Source organism: Tiliqua scincoides, chromosome 8 (assembly GCF_035046505.1).
Source record: "Tiliqua scincoides isolate rTilSci1 chromosome 8, rTilSci1.hap2, whole genome shotgun sequence".
In the NCBI taxonomy this organism is placed as follows: domain Eukaryota; kingdom Metazoa; phylum Chordata; class Lepidosauria; order Squamata; family Scincidae; genus Tiliqua; species Tiliqua scincoides.
Window position 1 is genome coordinate 27,209,910 of NC_089828.1, and position 27,375 is coordinate 27,237,284.

At 44.1% G+C, this 27,375-nt stretch overlaps 1 protein-coding gene across 1 annotated transcript in view; it reads left to right on the top strand.

Moving 5' to 3' along the window:
- MYO1E (myosin IE) overlaps positions 1-27,375 on the top strand; it is a 121,576-nt gene that overhangs the window by 27,603 nt on the left and 66,598 nt on the right. The window contains exons 2-4 of the mRNA XM_066635015.1: positions 18,246-18,389; positions 23,628-23,717; positions 25,424-25,518. Of these exons, the coding sequence (XP_066491112.1) occupies positions 18,246-18,389; positions 23,628-23,717; positions 25,424-25,518 (329 nt within the window). The remainder of the gene's footprint in view (positions 1-18,245; positions 18,390-23,627; positions 23,718-25,423; positions 25,519-27,375) is intronic.

The following is a 27,375-nucleotide window of genomic DNA, read 5'->3' on the forward strand; positions in this document are numbered from 1 at the left end:
AACCCAGCAAGGCCTGGAGATCTACCAGAGTTTTTTTACAATGTTCGCGCCATCATAACATATAACATTTATATATGTTGGTGTACCTTGCATAACCGCTTGAGCCAATATTGCACAACACAACATAATTAACTATAAACATTTTTTGTAATTACTTGAGTTTACTTTGATGACTTGCACTGAAGTGAATCAGCCAAGGATGCATAGTCGGACAGTAGCTGCTGACAGCAAGCCTCAAGCATGCTTCCAAATGTTCATCAGTCATGGTGGACCGGTACTTGGACTTAATGATCTTCATGTAGGAAAAGGCTGACTCACATAAATAAGTGGAGCCCTTCCTGCCTCAGGTGCTCTTATATCCCTGAGGGCCCTATTGCCTTCAAGTGGCTGCAGCTGTGCAGCACACTCTGCTGGATGCCCAGGCCTTACCCTTAAAGGGGCCACTGCTGACACCACATCTACCTCCTCACCAGATCCTCCTCGATTCCAATACAAGTGGGGGGGGGGGAAGATCTCTATACAGAGCAGTGCAAAAACAGGGGAAAGGTGTGGGGGAGGGAAGATCTCTATATAGACATCACAGCAAGACCAGTGCAAAACCCCTTGCACACAGAACATAAGAACATAAGAGCAGCCCCACTGGATCAGGCCATAGGCCCATCTAGTCCAGCTTCCTGTATCTCACAGCGGCCCACCAAATGCCCCAGGGAGCACACCAGATAAACAAGAGACCTCATCCTGGTGCCCTCCCTTGCATCTGGCATTCTGACATAACCCATTTCTAAAATCAGGAGGTTGCGCATACACACCATGGCTTGTACCCCATAATGGATTTTTCCTCCAGAAACTTGTCCAATCCCCTTTTAAAGGCGTCTAGGCTAGACGCCAGCACCACATCCTGTGGCAAGGAGTTCCACAGACCGACCACACGCTGAGTAAAGAAATATTTTCTTTTGTCTGTCCTAACCCGCCCAACACTCAACTTTAGTGGATGTCCCCTGGTTCTGGTATTATGTGAGAGTGTAAAGAGCATCTCCCTATCCACTCTGTCCAACCCCTGCATAATTTTGTATGTCTCAATCATATCCCCCCTCAAGCATCTCTTTTCTAGGCTGAAGAGGCCCAAATGCCGTAGCCTTTCCTCATAAGGAAGGTGCCCCAGCCCCGTAATCATCTTAGTTGCTCTCTTTTGCACCTTTTCCATTTCCACTATGTCTTTTTTGAGATGCGGCGACCAGAACTGGACACAATACTCCAGGTGTGGCCTTACCATAGATTTGTACAACGGCATTATAATACTAGCCGTTTTGTTCTCAATACCCTTCCTAATGATCCCAAGCATAGAATTGGCCTTCACTACTGCCGCACATTGGGTCGATACTTTCATCGACCTGTCTACCACCACCCCACGATCTCTCTCCTGATCTGTCACAGACAGCTCAGAACCCATCAGCCTATATCTAAAGTTTTGATTTTTTGCCCCAGTGTGCATGACTTTACACCAGGGGTGCTCACACTTTTTTGGCTCGAGAGCTACTTTGAAACCCAGCAAGGCCTGGAGATCTACCAGGGGGGAAGGAAGCGTCTGATAGACACCCCCTTTAATGTATGGAGCCCCTGCTGGAGTCTAGTCAGTTTCGTCAGTTTTGTTGCTGCATGCCTGAAGAGCAGCTAAAGTGTCAGTTTCAGTGTCAGTTTAGCTAAATATGTCAGTTTCGTCTAGGTACTAGACGAAACTGACATATTAACAGTTTGGAGAGACAGGGCTCAGTGATCTACTCATTTTGCCTTGCGATCTACCGGTAGATCGCGATCCACCTATTGAGCACCCCTGCTCTAGGCTTAATTCTATCCCTTGCAGGCACTGAGCTCTTTCTCCAATTACAGCCTCAGTCCTCAAGTTACTAGACCTCAATGAGCACTTGATAGCTTGCTGAACGGCTAGGCAGGGTTCTGAACTTTTGTCCCCAACAGACAATGAAACAACTTAGTAAAAGATATTTTAGTTTATTAAGTACATAAAGTTACACACTCTACAGTAAGGCAGCAAATGCTAGAGGTATAAACATCTAGGAAACTTATCAGCAATAAAATAATAAAGCTAACTGGCTGTCTCTATTAATCCCTATCTTTCACCTGGGTCAGTTACTCTTGTAGATCTCTTAGCTCCAGGGCTACCTATGAGGCCAGGTGCTCATGATGGACAATGGAGCTCACACGCGTGCAGGATGTTGCACCCAAAAACTCTGTTCAAGAAGGATCCCTCACACCCCCTGGGCACTCATTATTATACGTACTTCTTATACTAATAGTACTGAGGTGACTTCATACTATTTAGACTGTCCAATCAGAACCCTTGAGGAACAGAACCAGTTGGCCTGGTTGCTAACCCCTCATAGTTCTTTACCCCTCCCAAGTGGAGATCCCCAGCTGCACTCCATCACCCTTGATAAGGTGCCTCTCTGTCTGCAAAGGTGCTAAACATTCCAATGGGTTGTTATTCTTGTTCTCTGTCCTTTCTGGCCAGCAAATGAGAGATAACAATCCTTTTGTTTATTTACTCACATTCCTGCAGCTAGGAACTGCTAGCAACTTCTCAGTTACACTGTCTTAGTTTGGTTCAGGCTTCTACTGCCAACCTAGGCCTAACATGCACTTATTCATGGCACTGGTCTTGATAGCTGCTGCTGTATAACACATTGTGCATGGCATCCTTGATGCTTCTAAATATTTCCACATCAAGTGATTGCTTGAGTTGATCATTCAGTCAGGCCAGCTCTGGGTGGAACCCAGCTATTGTGTGTTCCGCTGGCTCCCTGTTATGCAGGAACAGTTAAGTCACTTGGAAGGTACTGGTGCAGAAAGTCCTAGGCCAAAATACTATGAGTAACTTCCTCCTTTTCATCATTGTTGGACCTCCCAGCTCCTTCTGTTTCTTTGTAAGAAATGGTGGCGATGGATCTAATTAGTCCCTGCAAGAACGTTTTTAACATTCCAAAAGTGAATCTCACGAGTAATTTTGGCATATACCCTGTATGATTTTGCTGTTTGAATATGTATTATGGAATAAGACAATTATTAATTACAAGAAATCAGCATTGTTGGGAGAAAAACTAGATTAAAATATCCACTTGCTGCCTTGGGGAGGCTTTGAAGTTTGTCTTTCTAGAGCAACCTTTTATGATTTCTTTTTGTAGCTAAAAAGTTTGCCATAGTAGGCAACCTTCAGTCTCGAAAGACTATGGAAAGACTCTGAGTGGTGGTTCTGGAACAGCGTCTAGTGTGGCTGAAAAGGCCGATTCGGGAGTGACAGTCCCTTCCATGCCGGGAGCAAGTGCAGTCTGTCCCCGGTCTGTCTCCCTGGCTATGGGCCTTCCTTCTTTGCCTGCCTCAAACTGTTGGCCAAGTGTCTCTTCAAACTGGGAAAGGCCATGCTGCACAGCCTGCCTCCAAGCGGGCCGCTCAGAGGCCAGGGTTTCCCACTTGTTGAGGTCCATCCCTAAGGCCTTCAGATCCCTCTTGCAGATGTCCTTGTATCGCAGCTGTGGTCTACCTGTAGGGCGCTTTCCCTGCACAAGTTCTCCATAGAGGAGATCCTTTGGGATCCGGCCATCATCCATTCTCACGACATGACCGAGCCAACGCAGGCGTCTCTGTTTCAGCAGTGAATACATGCTAGGGATTCCAGCATGTTCCAGGACTGTGTTGTTTGGAACTTTGTCCTGCCGGGTGATGCCAAGAATGCGTTGGAGGCAGTGCATGTGGAAAGCGTTCAGTTTCCTCTCCTGTTGTGAGCAAAGAGTCCATGACTTGCTGCAGTATAGAAGTATACTCAGGATGCAAGCTCCGTAGACCTGGATCTTGATGTGTTCCGTCAGCTTCTTGTTGGACCAGACTCTCTTTGTGAGTCTGGAAAACGTGGTAGCTGCTTTACCAATGCGTTTGTTTAGCTCGGTATCGAGAGCAAGAGTGTTGGAGATTGTTGAGCCAAGGTACACAAAGTCATGGACGACCTCCAGTTCATGCGCAGAGATTCTAATGCAGGGAGGTAAAAAGTTTGCCATAAAAGAAAAATTAATCTGTCTTCTAAATTGGTTGTATGGTGTATTTTTTTTTTAAGGAAACTATGCCTGTTTTACAAACCATCATAACCTGAACACGCAGAAATTTACCAAATGCATATGCACAGAGAGAAAACTGCAATAGAGCAATACATTTATTACATGGCTGGGTGAACTCTGGCCCGAGGGCCGAATCCGGTGTTCAGCTGAATCCTTTCCTCCTATGCCTGGAATGTTTGGTTCCGGAGCACCACGTGACTGCCAATCCCAAGATCGGGATGACGCAACACTCTGTCTCGTCGTGGAAATTTGGGCGTATTGCCTACTGGGGCATTGCACCATAGACAGAATGGGCCAGAGAGTCACATTGTCCCAATCTTGGGACTGGCAGTCGTGTGGCGCTCTGGAACCAAAAGTGCCTGCCATGCCAGGGAATGCATTCCTGGTATGCAGTGGTTGGCACTTTGAGCACCGCTGATTTAGTAGATCAAATCAGTATTCCAAAAGTCATGAGCAAGTTTTTGGGTGCTCCAGAACGCTGCTTCATGGTGTTTATTAAGCAAAGCAATACAAAGGGGAGAGGTGGAGAAGACTGCATCTGATGCAAGTGACCCAGCCTGATGTTAAGTATTATTCAATTTGGCCTAAAAATGTGTTGAATGCTTGTAAATGGTGTAAGAAGGGCACGTTGCCCTCCATTGCCCTGTGTGAGCTTCCAGAGGTGTTTCTTTATTAAGCTTGTTTGCTGGATTTTCTTCAGCAGGTGAAACAATGAAATGAAACCCTATTCTCCCAGCTCTGTTGCTATCCTCTGTGAAATGCAGGTGCCCAAACAAAGAAGAAAACAAAAAGCAAGGTCTTCTCTTGGCTTCTGTTTGCCAAAGCAATACTCAGCAAGCAACTGGCAATGACAAAAGCAGCCTAAACAGTTGGAAGCTGCAACAGGATATCACAACAATGCCCTTCAGGTTAAGCATCTGTGTCCTCAAATGTGCCCTTTTAAGGGTCTCTTAGCTTTTTCTAATGAGTCAATTGCAGTATTCTGCAAGGAAAAAGGAAGTTCTGCTGAGTTCTATTTGGAGACTGAGCTTTTATGGGTACAGCTGCTGTTGTATGTGTGTGAGCACACACTTGTGCATGCTCTGTGGCTCCTTACTAGCATGGAAGAAGGGCAAACAATTATTGGGAGCGCAATTCAACTTCCTGAGAATCTCAAGGGTGTGGATCAAGTTGCTAGCCCTTACAGCTATGAAAGTGTGCCTGAATGTATGTGGGCAAGGTCTGCTGAAAGTAACCAGAGAGGTGACTGGGTCAGGTTTCCAGTGTTCCAGTGGGCTGCCATGACCGCAACCTGTATAACTTCTTGCCCTTTTCGTGGCTAGCAAAGCCAGGATAAATTGCACAAAATGGGGTTGTGTGCACTTTCCTCATTTGCATAACGTATACAGATTCCAAGACTTGGTTTTTCTTGGCATGCAGTTTGGATTGCTGAGGTCCAGAACTCTGCATTGCGTTTGCATGGAGCTGATGCAGCCCTAACTTCAACCTTTGTGGAGGCAATGACTGCTAGAAGCGTTTAGTGTTGTTTGAGGACATCTGATGCAGATGTCATGAAGTACCAGACATTAAGGGTGTCTTACGGACTGATGGGGGCTTTTGCCCCATTCAGCAAATTGGTGGGGCCATCTGCCAGCTGCTGTTGTTCCCCCCCTTTCTCTGGATTTGAAAAGGAAGAAGGAAAAGAGCAAGAAAGGGAGTGTGGAGTGGTCTTTGGTGCTCTAGCCCAGGGGTGCTCAATAGGTGGATCGCGATCTACCGGAAGATCGCGAGGCAAAATGAGTAGATCACGGAGTGCCGACCCCCCCTTCAGGTGCCTCTGGGAGGAAACGCCGGGAGTAAGGCCCATTGTACTCAATGGGACTTACTCCCAGGTAAGTGTGGCTAGGATTGCAGCCTCACAGCCTAATCCTAGGCATGTCTAGTCAGGAGTAAGTCCTGTTATACTCAGTGGGGCTCAAGGTACACCAATATACATTGTACACATAAATGGTATATGTTATGATGGCGCGAACATTGTAAAAAAAACTCTGGTAGATCTCCGGGCCTTGCTGGGTTTCAAAGTAGCTCTCGAGCCAAAAAAGTGTGAGCACTCCTGCTCTAGCCTATCTCTCTTTTTTCCTCTTCTCACTTCCCCTCTTCATTTCTCAGTCCAGGAAGCAGGAGAAAGTGAAGCAAAAGAGGCAGCATTTGGTGTGCCATGGATAAGGTGGGTGACTATTGGTACACCATTTCAGGTACCAGGAGATTTTGGGTTGGCCTTGGTTCTATTTTCTGTGATGCAGTGGCAGCCTACAGGAAGTTCCCAATGCAGACACGTACTTAATTTTAAAAATTAAACCTACTGGCTTTGCCTGGAAAGAGGATAAGTCTTGACTGAGGAAAAATGTAATTACATAGCTGGTATTTGGCCAGAATGTTGGGTGCAGTAAAACCTGCAAAATGTAGCACGTGACTCTGAACTTGGCCATTTGTAGAATAGTCCTCATTGGGTCTCCTCTGAGAAAGCTGCACCTCTAGCAGTAAACACCACCTGTCAGACCCACTGGTTCAACAGTGAGTCAGTAGGCAGAGCTGAAATGAGTTCATTGCCACCTTTGTTTCCTGTACACCATCTTGTGTGATTCTTGGTGCTGTTCCAGGCTCATGCTGGTCAGGTCCAGCCCTGCTCCAGTTCATGAGTTCAAGAAAGGGCAAAGATTCCAGAGGAATAGGTGCCGCAGATGGTTGTCACATAATTTTTAACCATACATGACTCCAGTGAAGTGGATGGAACTGACCAGTGGTTCCAGAGTTTGTCTGAGCACATCAGAACCACATTGCCAGAGTTATCAGCCTCAAGACAAGTGACTTGAATTCATTTTGCATTTATGCTTTGCAGGTGCTCTCGTGTTCAGAAACAATCTTTGTAATGGAGTTAAGTAGGCTTAAGCAGCAAGATTTTTACAGCACTGCTTTTGCATGTCTGTCTCTTTACAAGAAGAGCAAGGGGGGGGAAAGGGAATATTTAAGCTTAGGAGTTTCTCTTTCATGCAGAAATGATCATAGCACCTCTAATTTAAATGGAAAATTGTAGGAATAACTTTTCTAAGATGGTGCCTGCCATCTGTATTTCTTACAGGTACTTACTAAGCTGTTTAAACTGAGACAGTCAATCTAGTTCAACATTGTCTATATTGGCTAGCAGTGGCCCTTCAGATTTTGGGCACAATCTTTGCCTAACCCTCCCTGTGATGTTGTCAGGGATTGAACCTGGGGTGCTCTGCTTGCAAAACAGACTGTACTGCTGAGCTACAGCCCCATCCTCATGTTTGTCATAAGGCATGCATTGATATAGGAAGAGACAGGGCTTTTGTAAGTGTGCTGTTACAAAGCTGTACAAGAACACCCACTGTTAATGCCTCAGTTTTCTTCCTCAGAAAATGAAACTCTTTTTACCCTACATTGCTTAGTGCTAGATGCTAGGGATGCACAACAGAGGAAAGCCATCCTTGCCTTCATGTTGTACGTGTGAACTTCCAGGAACATGTGGTTTGTTGCAATGACACACATACAAAGTTCTGTCTCTTTCCCCACTGAAGTGATCATCCTGTCACTAAAAGCAAATGACAGGATGATCACTTCAGTGGGGAGACAGAATTTTTGTTTTTAAAAAGGTGGTGGTTTAAAACACAGGTCTTGTACCTAGGGAGCACACAACACAAACATTAGCAGTTTTCCAGCAGCACCATGCAATTTGCAGCCACCAAAAATAAAAGCCAGATGCCAATAAAACCAAGCACCTGCTTGGTTGCTAGAGGTGCTTCTTAGGCAGGATCTGGGAAGGTTACATGAGGCATAAAATAAAACAGCTGCCTCTTACTAACTGTACAGGACATCTGCCTGAGAAAGCTAGGCCATGGAACCTGAGAAAACATGCAGTAAAGAGTTTATAGCACTGTGTGAAACTTTGTTGTATTCTGGTTTTTCAATTTATGTAATCTATCTTTTATCCCCCCTTTCAGTTTTTTGGAGCCTTCCCCTCCCCATTCAGACTGAGTTTTCAATTAAATGAATTCAGTCAAGTGTGCATGTGTGTAGTGTGGAAACCTAACACCACTGATGCTTGAATGTGATGCACTCTAAAAGACGTAACTTATGTCACATAAGGAATCATTAATGTAGGGCTGTCAACCTTCAGTGTTGACTCTCCTTTCTTTTCTGCCCCTCCATATTACAGAACCCCATCGCTCAGTGTCTGAATGTGTGCTTTGCAAGCAGAAAACTATAGGCTCAATCCCTGGCACTTCTAGTGAAAAGGGTCGCTGGTATTGGGTCTGGGAAAGACTCAGAACCTGCTAGGACAGTTCACCTTCCTGACACAGTAGTTGCCAAGAGAGGGTGCCACCACTGGAAAGACCATGATTTGGCTGTCCTTATCAATCACACAGTGAATGAGGGAACCATAATTATGAAAGCCCTGTTCGACTGAATTTAGTGCTTATATAGGTAATTATTTGGGAGGAAATTCACCTGCAGATATTATATGTATATAATATATGCTGGATGATAAATAAAATATGTTTATAGTTTAATGACTTGGTCTGTTTGAAACTGTAAAGGTCACCAGGCCTGAAGAGACTGTCGTTCCTGAGCCCTACTGACTGAGCAAAAGGCAGGGAGAGCCCCACTCTCTGGAGATCAGAGTGGAAAACTGGGGCGAGGCCCCTGGGTGCATAGAAAGGGACCGAGTAATAGGCTGTGATTGTAAGGTTATGTTTATGGTGGTCTCTTCCCCCTCCAGACATTAGGCGCTCTTGGATAATTCAGCTCAGGCTAGGCTGAGTTGTGATCCAGGTTCTCGGCCTAGAATCCAGCAGGCCCTGCACACGAGAAGCTTTCCTGCAGATCCAGGACCATTTAGGGGACGTTAATCTTGTGAGCAGCTGAGCCTGTTCATACTGTTTTTCCCTTCTGTTGATCAGTTTGTTGATATCTCAAAGCCTCTGCCATGTTCTGCGATCAGTGGATTTGTCAGCCTCCCTACTCTGCAGGGGAGGGCAATAACAACCCTGAATACTATTCTCGGGAAACGGGTTTTGTCCAGGGAACCCCACAAGGAACCAGATCTCTTGGGCTAGTGGCAGCAGCCTAGATCTACCAAGTCTTGGCCCACTAAGAGCTCAATCTTAACTGTGCCCAGGGCCGGCGCATGTCCCTCGTACTGGCCCAGGAGGGTTGCAAACATGCTGTAAAGTACATTTGCGCCTCCTCGTGTGTCTGCTAGGCCGGCGCAGAGACGCGCATCAGCCCATGGAGGCTGCATCCAACCTCTGCACCGATGGGGTCAGGCAGGTCTGCGCTGGGCGAGCTCAGCTGGTATGGGGGCCTGAGGAGTCGTGGGGAGGGTGGGAAGGAAGCGTTTCGGGACACTCAGGGATTTTTAGACACATGGGACCTGCAGCAAGGTGCGTTTCCAAGTTTCCTTTTACTGTTTGGATATTCAGTTGTTCAAACCCTTGTCTGCCTTGAGCTGAAATAGCCTTTGAAATGTGCTGTGATGATGATAAATGTTGAAAACCTAGCAAATGTTACATTCTGGTATTTTGCCATAGTTCTGCAAGGATAAAAGCTCTCAGATTATGAGCCTGTGTGTTGGGCTGTACCTCTCCCCCCCTTTTTTTTTGCTGTGCTTAAATGTATTTTCATTTTTGAACAGAATTCCCTGCACTTGTGCATATATTTTAAAAACAGTAATGTTTTAGTGCATGTAGTCTGTTTTTTTTCCCAGGGATCCCATCAATCCATATAAAGGAAATGGGTACAAACATGTTGTGTTTGTGAGTGTTTCCTGACAGCTGGGGAACAAAAGTTACTTCACAATTAGAAGCTGGTGTCAGTACATCTGGAAGAGAGACCTTTTGGCTAGGAACTAAATGAAATACCTTCATCCTCCTTTCTTCTTGGTCCAGCAGTACTGTACTAAAATTGAACACTGTGTCTATAAAACATGTCCAGCTGAAAACTGAGAAACTTCCGTCTAGCTTGTTGCTTAACAGCAGAGAATTATTACAGGGATTGTCGCTTTATCCATATCTGATTAAATGGCTGCTGATTTCTACCAATACATAGGGCCAGTCTCCTGGACTCTGTGTGTGTGTGTGTGTGTGTGTGTGTGTGTGTCTAAGCATGACTGATTCCTGCAGGCCTTGGTTAGGCAATTGCATCACCCTAATCTGCCTGAGAAAGCTGTTATGGCAAGGATACAGATGATAAGAATTGTTTAGTACGCAGGCTGTTTAGTGCACAATGGATTATGTAGGAAGCTGCCTTATAGTGGGTCAGACCACTGGTCCACCTAGCTCAATATTGGCTACGCTGACCTGCAGTAGTTCTCCAGAGTTTCAAACTGGTATTTCCCAGCCCTATTGGGAGATACCAAAGATGGAACTTGGGACCTTTTGCATCACTACCTGTTCTCTGTCACTGAGCTACAGTGCCTCCTGTGTTGTTCCTGTCAATTCCACTGGAGCTTGCACAAGAGACTTGGCAGTAGATTTTACCATGATGGGTGTGATCTATATGCCTTCCACTCTGCTGCCCTCTACCAGTGGCAGCCTTCTTGGATACTGCTATTGCCTTTCTTGAAGAATGTGATGAAAACAATTGTGCCGGTTTCTCCCGTCCCCTCCCTGTCGTACAGGCTGCTGAGAAGTAGAAAGCAAAACACAGAGAGGAAAATAAATCTAACCATGACTAGACAATGGAAGCCCTAAGTTTCCACCCACTCAGCCAGTGTGACAGGAAAGTCCTGCTGGGTGGAAAGTAGGTGGTCTTTACAATGTCTTTGTTGAGAGACCTTGTCAGTCCTGCGCAATGCATAGCAAGGCAGCTTTGACTGAAATTCTGCAGATACTTAACCTGGGAGTTAATTTCATTAAACTCAGTGGGGCTTACCTCTGAGCATATGCATTGAACTGCACTGTTAGACTTGTTGCAACTTGGGTGGCATCCTCAAGGAACACAGTCCTCTGCAAGATTTTGACAGGAAAGCAGCTGTAGCATCACAAGTAGTAAGGCATGCAAGCCTGACTGTGATCACATAATGATGTGTCATTGGACACAGGTTTCAATTTCTGCAAATCTCAGCTTTTATATTTTGGGATTTTCTTATTTCTATTAATAATAGCACTAAGGGTATGTGTCATGCTTTCAACATTCTTCCAGTGATGCTTACAACTGTTTTATAAGGTTGGCCAGTAATGCTTTCCCCATTTTGCAGATGGGTGGGGGTTGCAGCTGACCGATGATGAGCTCATGGCGGAGGCTGTGGTTCTCCACATGCTTATTTGTGTCTCTTCTCCTTCTGCCACAACTCTCAGGTTTTGCGTTCCAAAAGATTCCCTTAATGGGGAAAAAAACACTGACAGGGCTCACACACGTGTTGGTTCCTCCTCCATAGGTGAGAAGTGCCTACATTTCTTTTTAATGCTATTTACCAGCCTTTTGCATGTATTTGCCCAATGCTGTCCAACTTTCCAGTGCCGATGCAGTCCTGGATAAGGGAATAAATGTTTCCTTACCTTAAGGAGGCCTCCATGACTGCCCCCCCCCCCAGAACGCAATGCACACTCTGATGGCACAGCTGCACTTGCACTGGAAAGTTGGATACGATTGGCTCCTGTCATTGTGTTGTGGTGGAACCACAGTCTATGAGCACTTGTGGCAAGTGCACTGAACAGGGATTTACTTCTAAGTAACTATTCGCAGGGTTGAGCTGCCCAGTCTTCTAATAAGGGTTTGTCCGATAATGGGTGATGCCAAACATGGAGCGGAACTTTAAACAGCTTACAGGAAATGGTTGCCCATATTCAAAAGTATGGAAGTAGGAAACATTCCATGAATATCTCCATCAAGTTAACATTTTTTACACAATAAAAATGTGAATATCGCTTCTAAGAGTGATCTTAAGTGCTGATTATTTTTGCAGCTGACGCAATTTGATGGGTATCTGCTTATTTTGGCCTCTTAAGGGAATTCTTTGGAACATAAAAACTCACAAGGGATTTACTTAATCCAGACGGGTTGGCTTTCCTGGGAACTTGTACTTTTGTGCTCCCTACAGTCCCATGAATGGGTTTTTCCTTGCCTGTGAAAAGGATGGGCAACAACCAACTGGCTCTATGATGACCAATGCACAGAATGAGTTTCCATAAGTTCAGTCTCAGCAATCAGTGGGTGGGGCCCATGGAAGAGGGCTGTTTTGGTTGTGTCACCATGGCTAGAGAATGTCCTCCATTGGGTGGGGAATGGGATCCACTTGACTCCGTCACTGCTTCCAGCAGGCACTGAAAATTTAAATTTTTCCCAAAGAATTTGGGAAAATGTGACTGACAGACTTGCTGCTACTGTTTGCTTCCTCCCTTGTTTTAATGGCTTTGGTGTGTGTTTTTTATTTGCATTTACAGCGTGCTGTATTTTCACACTGTATTTATCATTATTAGCTGCTGGGTGTGGGTGTGTATGCCATTCTGGTAGAAAGGTGGAGTAAGAATTTCTTGAATACACAAGGTCCTTCCAAAGTGTAGGTGTGTCTGGAACTGCATGAATGAACTGTTCAGGTTTCAGTCAGCCTTCATAAAGATAGCCAAACTAGCTTTCTGCAGGCAAGGTGTACTTGGTTGTGCCAGGCTTGATTCTCTGAAGCGTTTTTGCTGACCCTCTGTGCCTGAACTCCTCGAATTGGAGGTGTGTTACTGGAAAGGGTTTGTAGGTCTCCGCAGCTGCAGTGATAGCTGTAGCTGCAGAGATTTGGTTCCATACAGGTGCTTGGTATGACAGCCATGTTGGGCCCATCTTTCTCCTTAGGATTTCAGTGCAGGTAATCAAAGGGCATGGACGCTTCTCTGAAACAAAATGGATTCTGTCCCTAAACTTCAAAGCAGTAGGATCTGCTGTTGAATACTACAACGTCTTCAGTTCACTCTTGTTTTTGTTCTGGACTTGTGCTTAGGAAAAAAGCATTTGTTTTCCTCACTTAAAAACTCCCATGGTTTCCCTCAGGAGGATCTAAACTCCCTTTTGTTAATGTAAAATATGAGGAAATAAGCTGCTTGTGTGAACAACCAAGTGTGTCCTTGATGAACAAAATGTTTTGTTATCATCTAGCAATAAACCTCTTTTTATTCTATTTTTTTCTCTTGCTGGGCATCTTGGAGAATGTGTCTTAGATGTCATATAGCTTTATGGGTGAATGCAGAATTCCATTTTAAACCTGTAAGTACCACCTCTCTTGGTTGTGTAACAGGAGGCTGATGTAGTGATTCAGAAAGGAATGATTCTGTGTGAGGGTTTTCACACTAGAATATTGGTAGAAGCCGTCCAGGCATGAAAAACCAGAGTTCAGGACTTTTTTTTTAGCTGTGCTTCTTGAGAACCTGTCAGATGTTCTTCTCATTAGGGAATGGTGAGGAGGGTGGGACATGGATCTGAAATACAACGCACAGTCTGCTGGGAAGTTTTGTGGCATACACCTCACAAAATGAGCAGTGAGGTGCTCTTGAATTGCTCCCATTCATTTTCACTGAGGCCTGTGCAGGATAGTTACGAAGGCACTGGAGACGTGGGCGTCTTGAACCAACTCCTAGTAGTCAGGCTTCTGCCCCACCAGTGCTCTGTTTCTGTTCCGAAGCTGGCAGACTGAGCTCTGTGCCTCGAGGGCACCATCTCAGTTGCAGTATGTGACTGCCTGACTCCAAAAGATCAATCATTGTCCACCAGGCTTTATAAGCCTCAGGGCAGCAATTTGTGTCTCACAGCACACAGGCAATGCACTAAAATTGTCAAAACCCTGATGGTGTGCCTTGACCATTGAAAAGGCACACCATGCTGCCCGTGGGGGGCTCACATCCCACACTGGCCCTACTAATTGACCTTCCCCCAAATTCCTGCAGCACACTTGTGAACCACTTGTGACACACCAATGTGTCATGGCACAGTGGTTGAAAATGGCTGCCTCAGGGCTTGTTCCTCAGTTCAACCAGCTTTTCTCTGGTGTGAGGAGGCTACGCATAGGAAACCCTTTCCCTGGTTTTCACCTGGTATCTTGACCCTTGTCTGATTTTGATTACAAATCTGGTTTTGGCCTACCTGGCCTAGCAGCCAGCTGCCCTGCCCCACTTATCCCAGATCTGAAAACCGGTTGTTGTTTTCAATCAGATGGAGTGTACCTCATTGAAATAGTGCATCTGGGGAGGTGGTATTTGAATGCTTTGGGGCTAACCCTGGATCCTGTAATTAGAGACTGAGGCTATGTCCTTGCACATGTTAAGTTTGCTCTGCAGGAACGTACAGGTGTGCGCCACTTATTGACGGGGATACGTTCTCCAATCCCTGTTATGCGATTAGGTCATTAAGTGAACATTCAGTCCAATCTATTGCCTTAATTGTGTAAATAGACAATCCCTGCAAGACACTACCTGGCTGCACAGCCTACGGGAGATAGATTGCCTATTCTTTGCATTAAGAGCTTCTCTGTTGTGTAAACAGATACTCTGCTGCAGGCTATGGGAGACACGATTGCCTCATTAATGGCATCTTTATTGTGCTTTGACCACTGTCTTATATGCAGTCTGTTGTTAAGTGAATGGTTGTTAAGCGGTGCACACCTGTATTATAGCATTGCTTGCCATTGCAGTTCCTACACAGCTTTGCCCAGACAGCTGTGGATGTTGAAAGAATATGTAGACATCATATTACCTACCTGCCATGTTGAAAGCATTTTGCAGCCCCTTCAAAAACCAGCAGCAACTTCAGATGTAAATTGGCTTCTGGGTGTGGAAACTTTTGAGAACCTTGTTGGCATCCTTCAGTCTCAGAAGACTATGGTATCGCGCTCTGAATGGTGGTTCTGGAACAGTGTGTCCTCTCCAGTGCGCAAAGCCTGGGTAAAGTAGATATGGAGGATAGACTGTTTCCCATGCAGCAAATCCCCCCTCTGCACGTCGCTGAAATGGTCCAGTGGAAAGGCAGAAGCCAATACGGTTGGTTCCAGCAGTGTCGCAGGAGTTGCCAGAACGTGACTGTGTTCAGCCATGAGCCGCCTCAGGGACTCCGGCTCTGGATTTTGCCTCGAGGTTGACTCCTGAAGCCTTTTCCATAACTGGATGTAGCCACAAGGCAGTGGAGGTTTGGGATCAGAGTTTTCCTTCTCTCAGATGAGCTGCCTTCCCAGGCTAACGAGTCCCATCTACCGGGTCGCCTCTTAGGACAAGTACAGCCAAACTGAGGGCCTATTCTTATCCCCCAGCCCCCAGGGGTTAACCCCAGGGGTTTTGAGAACCAGAGGATGGAAAAGAGCTATGTGAAAAAGAATAGTGAGACATCACTGTTTTAGGTGCCGCCAAACTAGTTGTCAGCTGCAGTTGTCAGCTTTTTATTTTGCAGTGGGTTGCTCTACGGACTCGTGATCTGACCCACTTTACCCTCTAACCAGAATAATATTTGTGGGTCACAGATGGCTTCCTGTGAGGCAAGGACCTGGCTGAACTATTTGCATCTCAAAAGTGGCAGTAATTGCATCCTTCTGGTCTTGAGTCATAGCATGCGAAAGGGGAAAATATTAAGCTGTGAAGAAACAAATAAATCCTTGAGATGGACAACTTATTATAGCTGATTTCTGCTGCATCTCTCCACAGCTGTGAAAGGTGGTGTGTAGAGAATGAGCGACAAATCAGGAAGGCTGCAGTTCGAATCTCACTTTGTTATGGATTTGCTAAGCTTTCTCCCAAACCTTGTTTTCTTTTCCCTCTTCTCCCCTTAATTGCTGCAATATGGGGTTGATAATACACATATTTTACAAGGTTGTTTGGGAGGATATAAAAAGATAATGTGCATGAAATGCTTTGGCCATTCTCTAGAGGACTTTGTTGGCATCCAGAGCTGGTGTAGTATGGTAGCTAAGAGACAACCGCAAATTGGGACTTTCTCAGTTCAGATCTCGCCTCTGCCAGGAACTCACTAGGTGGCCTGAGGCAAGCCACTTCCTTTCAGCATCATCTGCAATATGGGGATAATATTTACTTGCAGAGTAGTTGTTGTAAGGATTACAAAGCAAGAATGTGAAGTCTTTTGCACACTCAGAAAGAGCTAAACAAATATTTTATTATTATTTGTTGTTGTCCAAGCATTTTCAATATATGTCTGCCCACCTGAAGTCCTCTAAGGTTGGAGATCCTTTCTCTCTGTGCAGCTCTTACAAGTGGTTGTTAATGAAGATGCATCGAGTGTATCAGCTTCTCCCATCCTTCTGTCCCTGGGTATACCAGCTCTTAATGGATGTAACTGTGCAGCACATCCTTCTCCATACAGAGGATTAGAGCTGCTCTGATTTGCTTTATTTATTTACAGAAATAGTTTTAATCCCAACTTTCTCATTTTTCAAAAAGCCGTCCAAAGTGACCAATGGTTCCAGTTAAAACCAGCTGTTCTGATTTTTTTTTAACTACAAGGTAAATGCCACTATTATGAGATTTTTGCACAGTCAGGTTCGTGTTATTGACTGGTTTGTTTTATCCGGGCATTGATTCCTTCCCAAAGGACCTGGGATACCTGACTTCTATCCTGTTTCGCTGTTATAAATAATGTCGCAAGATGTAAGCTGTTCCCAGGAAAGCTGATTTTTGCGGTTGATTGATGGGTAATTTCTGTGGCCCCTATATTGTTCAGGTTCTTGTTCAAATATTCTGGAATAGCACCAAAGGTATCAATCACCACTGGGTTCCCTTTGGTCTTCTTCTGCCACAACCTTTCAATTCCTATTTGTAAATCTTTGTATTTTGTTGTTTTTTCCAGTTCATTTCTTCTACTCTGCTCTCCCCTGGTATTGCTGTGTCAATGATTTTAAGTTGTTTTTCTTCTCAGCTATAGTCATGTCTGGTGTATAGTGCGATAGATGTTTGTCTGACTGTAGTTGGAAATCCCATAATATTTTGGCATCTTCATTTTCAAGGAGTTTTTCAATTTTGTGGTGCCACCAGTTTTTGGCTGCAGGCAGCTTGTATTTTTTACAGATGATCCAGTGTATCATTGTTCCTACCTTGTCTTGCCTTTGTTTGTAGACCATTTGTGCAATCTTTTTACAGCAACTAATTAGGTATTAATATTACTAACGGTATTTATATACCGCCTTTCAGCTAAAAGTTCACAAAGCGGTTTACAGAGAAAAATCAAATAACCAATGGCTCCCTGTCCCAAAAGGCCTCACAATCTAAAAAGATGTGAAAGAATACCAGCAAACAGCCTCTAGAAAAGACACTGCTGGAGTGAGGAGGGCCAGTTACTCTCCCCTTACTAAACAAAGGAAGAGCACCTACTTGAAAAAGTGCCTGTTACCCAGTTAGTGGGGCTATTGAGTAATATCCCATAAGCTCCTTCTGCTACATGCTTCTCTTTTTGTACCCCAGAGTGTTTGGAAATGCTTTCTGATCTATTTATATGTCTTTGCACAATAGATCACATCAGACTTTTCTGGGGCATGCTGCTGTGAGCTCTTCCTGTTCCATTTTGTCTTCTCTCCTGTTTAGTCTCGCCCATGCAAATGCATATTTCCCCAGCTTGCCTCTGTCCAGAACACTTCCTTTTGGTGTAGGTTTCTTTATTTTTTTATTTGTCGCTTGGTAAGATTTCATTGGAAACCATCTCTGACTTTCTATTCTTGGCTGTGGTGTTGATTTATGGGGGTGTGTGTGACAAAATGGATTGTATGCACCTGTTCTGTCTGGTGAGAGAAATTTTCAAACAAATGGAACCCTCAAGTTTCTAGACCTCATCAAGCAGAATTTCGCTCTTTTCCCTGCCTTAATTCCCTCCCCTGTCAAATCAAGATCAGACTTTCTGCTGTCAGCAGAGTAAATGAAATATTGCTAATTAAATGCCCTGCACATTTAATTACTTTGGATGAGACTCTGAGTGCCTGGTCATTCTCCTAGTTGCAACAAAGTTTCCACCTTTTTTAATTGTTCAAGTTTTTTTAATGCAGACTGTTGGCTAGCCAGCATTGGAAACAGAACACTGGGTTAGAGAGATCTAACTTGTCTTATCCGGCAGGTGGTTCTTTTTTAATTGGGCACCTCTTCTTTCTTTCCACAGGGGAGCAAGGGGCATTATCGGTATCACTGGCAGAGCCACAATGTCAAGCACAGCGGTGTGGATGATATGGTGCTGCTTTCCAAGATCTCAGAAGATTCCATTGTGGAGAACCTCAAGAAGCGATACATGGATGATTACATATTTGTATCCTTTTGGGGAAGGTATTTTACTGGAGCTGTGGGCACATGGAATTCCTGTGGCGAGCTTCCAAGACATTTTTTTTCTTGCATATTTACGTGAGTGGGGAGAGTTACTGTATATATTTCCCAACTTTTAAAGTAGGAGAGTATGAAAAAGCCATCATTCCAGCTCCCACTTCTGGGAACCATTCTAGAGCCACAGGTTTGCTAGAAGGAGCTCTGGGGGACAGCAAAGCTAACCTCATTTTCTCACTTCCATTTACTGTGGGCAGAAGTCATGCATGCATATTGCATACTACTGTAATGCATTTGTTATTCAAATAACTTCAGATATTTCAAGGAATTTTTCTCCCTCTCTCATAGTCCTGGAAGTGATCAATGAAATTGATCATCGGTAGATTCAAATTCGGAAAAGACAAAAGGATATGCTTTTTCACCCAATAGGAGGTTTACTTCTGGAATTCACTGCCGCAGGAAAACCACAATTTGGCTGGCTTTAAAATAAGGCTAGACTCTTAGTTCTTAAACTCCTCAGAAGTTTGAGACCTAAGGCAAGGGGAGGTTCTAAGACAGTGATGGAATCCCCTAGATTGCACTTCTGCAGGGGATGGGAGGGTTTTTTAACTTACCTGCAGCCAGTGCCAGAGTCCGGGGGGGGGCTGGGGAAGCTGGGGGGGCAGGGAGTCCTCCACAGGGCTCCCCACGCCTCCAAACATCAAAAAAATAACAAAAAGGGCACTTCCAGTTTTTCCCACAAAACCAGAAGTGCCCGTTTTTTGCTAATTTTAGATGTTTGGAGTCACAGGGAGCTCCCCGGACCCCCCAAGAACTTAGGTGCTGGGTGCAAGTAAGTAAAAAAGAAACCTCTCCTGTCCCTTGCAGCAGCGCAGTCCTGGGGATTGGGTTGCTGCCTTACCTTGCCCTTTAATGGGACAGAGGCACAGAGCTTTTCAGGCTGGGGTCTCACAACATCTGAGGTTCTCTGGGCTAGACAAATTTCTGAAACAGAGATCTATCAATGGGTTGTCAGCCATGCATCTAAGAAGAAATTCTTCGCTTATCTGAGTACTTTCCCCTGTTACTTCTCCTTTGGTCAGAACTGAGCAATGGCACACAGGCTAAGTCCTTGCCTGAACGTTCCCAGGTTGAGAACCCACCATACGCTTCATCCTCAACTCTAAGTTCTCTTAAACCAGCTCCATTTGCAATGTGCCTACTGAAGTGCTCGATGAGCATTTGTGAGTTTTTACTAGGAAAATAGTAGTTTAAAAGTTAATTTTGTTGTTAATTTTTCCTATTCTCCCTGATCTTAGCTTGGCTTCTGTATCAATAAACAGCTGCCTCATAAGCAGAAGATCAACTCGTTCAGCTTTTCCTGGCATGGAATTGCAGAGATGGTGGAGAGAAAGCTGCACCTGTGAACTTTAAGCAGCTGCTTGACAGGAAGAAACACAGGAGCCTTGAAGGGGGAAATAGTGACAACCCTCTACAACAGTACAAAGTCTGTTTCTTATCAGTTCTTCTGGGCAAAACAATTACTGTAAATAAACAGGTGCAACTTGTCTTCCCATCACTACAATTCTGTGCCAGGGAAAGGTGCCTCAATGGGCTTTCCATCTGCCACACCCTGCAAAGGGGGGAGAGAGAAAGGTGATAATTCTACTGCTGTGCTATGGTATGCTAATTCTGGTTTGGCCTGTAAATGTTAAGTATGTGTTAGAAAAGATAGCTCTGCAGTTCTGCTGTGAAAGGGCCTCTTCTAAAGATGAAAGTGAAAAGCAGCGAAGAGTGTGAACGCCCAGAAAACAGCTCAAACCTGCCTTCCTGCTAGAAAAATCATCCCTTTATGAAAGGATCCCATGGAAGTGAAACACAATGGCTCTTTTTTTTGCTCCAAGTTTTTCACGCTCTGGCATAATCTGTAGTAACAAAACCCAGTTCTGCATGACTCAGCAAAATGTAGTCTTTGGGTAGAGGAAAACGCAGAAGTGAGATTGCATTTAAAAAAAAAAAATCTTCCTCTTCAAAAGGCTGAGTTTCCCCATTTTTCCTGTTTATCTGTAACAACTAAATGTACATGTACATGTTGTAGTAACATGTAGTTGTTACTCCCTGCTCTGCCACTGAGCTATGGTGGCAAAAGTGTGGTTGCTGTTAAGGAAAAGCAACTCAAGGAAGAGAGGAAAAGCAGGGCTCAGTTTGCAGCTTTCACTCCATTCTGGATGTCTGTGTACCCTCCCAAGCAAAGAAGAAAAATCCCAAACAGGCTTGAACTCCTATGGAAGTAAAATGCTTGCTTGGAAGGATGGGGAAAGGCATTGCAGTGGGAGCCTGGGAATGTAGGAAACTCTTATATCTAACCCACTGTGTATTGTGGAAACTAACAATGGCTCTCCAGGATTTTAAAAGGGAATTTTTCTCTGCAGTTCCCAGAGATACTGACAAAAATTGAGTCTGGGACTTTCTGCATACAAAGTGGGTTTACTTTACAACCCTTCCCTGCTCTGCCACTGAGCTATGGTGGTAAAAAAAGGTTAAGCGTCCCGCCCTCTGCTGTTTCTCCTTCCATCCCTTGAAACTGCTGTGTCCTAACAGAAGCAGCCGTTGGGGTTTGAAGCCACACATTTGTGCATTACAAACATCTGCAGTTCAGCCTTGTTGTCCTGAAAGGACTGGAATCCTTTTTTTTTTTCTGGACACAAAGCTGACTGACCTTGAGTGTTCCCTGTAAGAGTGTTGCTGCACAGAGACCATTCATGGCTGCACCGCAGTGGGGCAGAACCTCCAGACATTCAGCAGTGATGGCACCTCTTGTGATGGCACCACATCATCTAGTGAGCTCCAAGCTGTGCATTTTGAAGGGGGAACATTAACCATGTTTTGGCCAACAAGACTGTATGTAGTACAAGTTGAGGCCCCACTGCAAGCTCCAGTTCTGGCACTACCTTTTTGGAGTTTTTGCCATGGACTCAATCCTACTACGATGCTTTTCAGTCTCTTGGCAAAGTTCTAGCAGCATTCAGAACCTCGCAGTCCATCAAATCTTAATTTGCTCAGGACTTCTGATTTGTTAGAGTGCCACAGGCCTGGTCCAAAACTTCCCAGTGCCTCAGGCAGCATACCACACACTGCCTCCTCCAGCTCCTACAGCTCACCCAGCTCTTCCTCCTCCTTCGTGCTGCTTGGCATTTAAAAAGGAAGAGAGGAAGAGAACAGAATGAGGAAGTGGAGAGGAGGGCCTCTAGCTCTCCACTCTCCTTTCTTCCAAATTTCCTAGTCTGCTCTGCTCTGTTCTTCTTCTATGAGTCCAGGAATGAGAAAAGGTGGAGTGGTGGGGGTGGGTAGACAGTGAATCCACCATCTGAGGTGACCACCTCAGTCCACCTCATGGATGGCTTGGCCTCTTTGAACCTTCTCATATGAACCTTCTCTAGTCTCTTACTGGTTTGGTTTTGTCCCCAAAGCCTCCCCAGCTTTGGCCCATGGTCTTGCACAGGCTTACAAAGTCTCTCAAAAGCCAACAGTTTTTTCTTCAGAGCTAGAAGCAGGCTGTGCTTTCTTCTTGTCCATTTCCATTTCCAGGCCTCCAGCCTTTATCTTTATCCCAGCTTTGGTTCTTGAATAATTCAGCTGTCCCCTCACTCATTCTTGGGTACGAGCTCCTACAATGTGGCCTTATGGGGCAAGTTGATCGAATCTTCCCATAAAATATTCACACTGTTTATCCACCAGTTGCTTCAGTGTGTTTATGCTTTTGCACAATCAATTCTTGATTTTTACTGTAGAGGTGCCCTGGGTAGTGCCATAGTTCTCTGAATCCCCTCCAAATGTGGCATTTTGCACATTATGAAGTTTAAATTGGTTTTTCCTTTTTTTTCCTCCCCCCCTCGTACTAGCGTGACTTGAGTGACATCATGTTGCAGTTATTATTCCACAACAATGGGCTTTTGTATGCATCGCTGAGTGCTAATTGTGTATGTATTGCTTAGTAAAGCAGTAGATGTTGTTGTCACTCATACAGTGCCAGTGAGCCAAACACAAGATTCATATCCTGATAGTGCTTTAAGATATTGTGTGCTGAAATGCATTTATAGTAAAGCGTTGGCTGACAAGGCCAAACAGATGAAATGTGGGTATTGTATGATTGTGGTTCTTTTCTTGACCAAAAAGCAGTATAGGGATGTGTGTGAGTTGGACTGAAGTCATGGAGAAAGGGAGGTTTAACCCTAAGCCCCTGTACAGATTATTTATGCAAACCATCTCCCCCTCTGCCCCGCACACAAAGTGGTTTTTAGAATTGAAGAGAAAAAACATATAGACACAGTGACTAATAGTAGTAGCCTTTTTGGGTGGTGGGGGGGGAGGATTTTGTTTTCGGGAAGTGATGAAGGACAAAGGGTTAAAGTCCACTTGTATTGCCAGCCCCCTTTCCACACAGCTGCTTTTTGGGCAAGAAAAAAGTTGGGGCTGCAGTTGCAGAACTCCCATTGCTCATCTGGTTTGACCTTTAGACATTAGTGAGATTTAAGAGATCTGTTAAAGTGTCATTTGGAAAGACCTGGGGTGGGGGACTTTTTCAAAGCAGATGGATATGTAAGAATTGCTCAGTCTGTTGGAGCAAGGATGCCACTTCACAAAATGGAACACTGCTATATCTTCTAATGCCAACGGACAGTTTTGGTTAAGCATTGTGGGCTGCAAGAGAACAATTAATAGAATTTGTCATCTCTGTAATATACCAGAGTATGCCACAAGAAGGTGATTCTGACCCTAACAGCATCTCTGGTGGAGGAAAATCTATGAACATAAGATAGTTGCCAAATTCCCATGCAGCTGTATCCCACCAGTGGTGCCTGCCTCTGTCCGCCTGCTGGTCTCTTCTGCCCCTTTTGAATCCAGGGTCTAGGAGGAGATGGAGTAGGTAAGGGGGGCAGTGTCATTTGGGGCACTGCCAGGTCTTGGGCCAGTTCTGCTTCCATACATATGAAAAAATTAAATTGCGACACTATTATTGGAAGGTCTAGAGAACTCTTTCGATAACTCTTATTTTCTGGCCTTACAGTAATGGGAACAGTGTAATCTCTGCATTTTTTCATTGGTTCAGTATTGCTTTAATTGACCTGAGGTGAACTATTCTAACATCATAAAAGAGCTGGAGGAACAAATGAACGGCTAAATGGGGGAAGAAGGAACACATTATAGTGTTTTGAGGTGTTGTGAACCTTGACAGCTTTTAACACAGACATATATTGGATCAGTGTTGATCTCTGTGAACCCTTTCAAGCAGATGCCATACTTTGGAGAGAAAGAAATTGAAATGTACCAAGGAGCAGTAAGGAATGGTTTTCTCCTAGCTCTGTTACCTTATTTATTTTTGTTCATATACGTCCCGCTTGTTCAAACAAGCTCAAGCAGCTTAGAGTATTGCATATTGTAAAACTTGTATTACAAGCGTTTGTTTGCTCTACCTTTGTGCAGAGAGAGCCTCCACTGGAAGGGACATAGAAGCCTAACTTTAGTACCTTTAGCATATCAAGAGGGCTTCAAGCCTAAGAAAAGACAGAGGGCACAGTTCCTCTGGATGTCCCATTTCCATTCATTTAAGAGATGCTTGCACTAGAGAACTTCCTGCTGAATTGCATCAAAGATTATCTCACAATATTTAACAAATGTGAAATGTGTCCATGAAATAAAAAATGAGATTGACTATTTAGCTTTTTTTTAAAACAAAAACTTGGGGCCCAATCCTATGCAATGTTCCAGCACCAATGGGGCACACACTGCATCCTGTGGTGGAGGGGTAGTCATGGAGGCCTCTTCAAGGTAAGGGAATGGTTGTTCCCTTACGTTGGGGCTGCATTGCAGCTGCATTGGTGCTGGAGAGTTGGATAGGACTGGGCACTTAAAAGGCACTGTGCATAACTTTTAACCCTAAGAACTTGGTGGTTGAAAAAACATTACAGCTTTGTACATCCCTATCATGTCTGTCCTTGGTAATCTTTTTTCAGAACCCCAAATTCTAAAACGTTGTTTCATATTTCCTCATAGGAAGGTACTCCAATCTCCTGATCGTTTTAGTTTCCCTTTTTCTGTATGTTTTCCAGTTCTGTGATACCTTTTTGGAGGTAACCAGAACTACACACAGTATTACAAATGAAACTACACCCTGGACGTGTACAGGCACTGCGATAGTGTCATTTTTATTATTGGTTCCTTTCCGAATAATTCCCAAGACCGAGTTTTTGCCTTTTCATAGGTGCTGCATACTGAGTTGATATTATCCAATACTGCTCTGTCTTTAACCTGGTCAGTTTCTTACTTTTAATCTAGTTACCATTATTCTCTCCATTGTCCAGTTTGGAGATCTCATTATGAAGCAGTTCAGTTTGCTTGGGTTTTTACCATCCTGAATAGTGCTCATGCCTCATGCAGACTTGATTACTTTGGTATTCCCTCTGGATAAATGACTCCTAGTGGTTTGCAAACATTTTGACTAGCTCTGGTCTCAATAGTTAATCTTGGAATTAATTAATTAATCTTGAGCTCCACTGCTGTTCTAACTTCACTATAAAAACTGTCCATTTATCCCTACAGACTTTTTCCTACTACCAGTTACCCATTTGTAGGATCTCCTAACTCTTAGGCTTTCTTAAACTTTAATGATGAACTTGGTCAGAATCCTTTGGAAAGATCAAGTTGCCCATTGAATTTCCCCCTTGACTCTCAAATAATTTTACAAGTTTGGGAAGAGAAGACATCTGTTTGCAGAAACCATGTTGATTCTCCAAGTCTTGTTCTTCCAGTTTTTACAATTCTAGTTTCAGTAGCAATTACACCAGTTTACCTAGGATTAGACATTAGACTGACTGGTCTGTAGATTCCTGGATCTTTTTTTGTCTGGCTACTTTCCAGCCCTTGGTGACAGATGCTGATATTACCGAATGACCAGGGTAGAAAATTTGAGAAGTTGTTTGAATGTTGTTTCTCTTGTCTGTAATCTTTTAAATGACAGTAAGATCTGTTTTTCCTTTCCTGTAGGCTCAATATGAAAATCCACCACATATCTATGCTCTAGCAGACAACATGTACCGAAATATGATCATTGACAGAGAGAACCAGTGTGTGATCATCAGGTAGGAAGCTGTTCTTTTTTTCTTCTTCTTCTTCTTCTTTGTTGCATTTATGGTAGGTGTTTGGAACAGTTTGTCCTGGGGCACAATGTGAACCATTAAGCCATCTTCAGTCCATTTAATTAAAGCACTACACTGTGTGCTTGAACCCCCTTAATTTTTGAAGGGATAAAATATTTAAGTTTCAGAGATCATAAAGCTATTTTTGGTCTGTACCACTCCAGATTTTGTATGGTCCGCCATACACACAAATTACCATTGCATTTAAAACTAGCCTGTTGGGAAGAAGGCTAGGCTAGGCTGTTGACCTTGTAATGTTAGTTGTGCAGGGAAATTTTTAGGGAGAAGTATACAGACAGCAGCTCTAACCTGTGGCCTGAAATAGTACAGCCCAGAGCTAGGTTGACCACTTATGTGCAAGACCTGCCTAGCCCTGAGCCCAATGCACTCCATAGAGGACATATCTCAGCTTACTCATTATGGAGATCCATTAATTTTTTATATTATTTATGTTTCACTTTTTGGCCTGGGCAGACTCCCAAATTAGTTTTCAATGTGATAATTAAAAGGCACAATATTTAAGTTGAAATGTTCATGGGAGACTAACAGGAGATGGTCTCAGGGGCTGTGCTGTTGTTAAGTGGTGCCAACCCACAGAAGTAGTTTTTCTGTATCTCTGTAAAACCTTTGTATTCTTGGTAGCTGATGATATAGTCCAGCATTCTAGACCTCTCCATCTAGGAGGGACCTGCAAGACTGCAGAACACCCCTCTTGCTGCTCTGCAGAGCCTTCTCTGCTGTTGGCATGAAGCTTTCTGGAGAACTTGAAACATTCAACTTTGTTGCTTAAAATGGAAATGGAAGTGGGAGCATCACTCTCAGCTCTAGCAATTGCTCCTCCTCCCATCCAGCCCAATAACTATTGTGCAAGTCGGCCTTATGGCAGGGTGAGAAGAATTGTCGAGCTAATGTCATGATCAGTGCTAGATTAGCCAATCTGGTTGATGACTGAGGTGCTAGAGTATTTGCTGTCCTTCCAGACTGGCATTTTTAGAACGTATCTCCTCATTCCAAGGGACAGAACTGTGTGTTAAAGCTGTATGTTTTGTGAATTGACTACCAGAGACTATTTTTCAGAAATGCCTGGATTTTTGAGACAGTGATGTACAGATCTGTTTTGTTCAGGACTTCACTCCCTTGAGCCACTGTTGGCCCTCTGTCTTTCAGAAATCTTTTGTCCCAATTTTCAGTGCCATATTTATGGCTGTTTCCCTGCCATGCTCACTCAGTGTGGCAGCAGCGGCCACCCTTGTTTTTTTTTTTCCCCCAACATGTCATCACTGTGGCTTTTTTGAGTTCTATTTCTGGTTTCTGAAGCTTAAAAATATATGTACTCTTCATTGCTTACAGGAATTCTCCCTCTGTGTGGCTAGGGACCAAAGGAGAGAAATTATGACGTGGTTAGAAATTCAGTTTCTTCCTTTTTTTGTTTGTGTGTTGCATACCATATGCTTTAAGCAAGCAAAAAAAAAAAATTACCCAGAAAATGCATTTTCAGGGCAGTTTTATAGCTAATGTGTTCACCATACGAAATCTGTAATATCCATGACTTCAAGGCTCAAATCACTTTGCTTGAAACAAATCTCTGAGCTGTTGTATTTTTGATGTAAAAAGAGTCTCTGCAGCAGTTGAAATATTGCTTTGCATATTCATTTGTTAATACCTTGTTGGAAAAGAGTGTGTACCACTTTCTTGAATGGTAGGACAATTCAGGCAAAAAAAAATTCATTATAGTTTAGAACAGGGGTGTCCAAACATTTTGGCAGGAGGGCCACATCATCTCTCTGTGTCAGGGGCCGG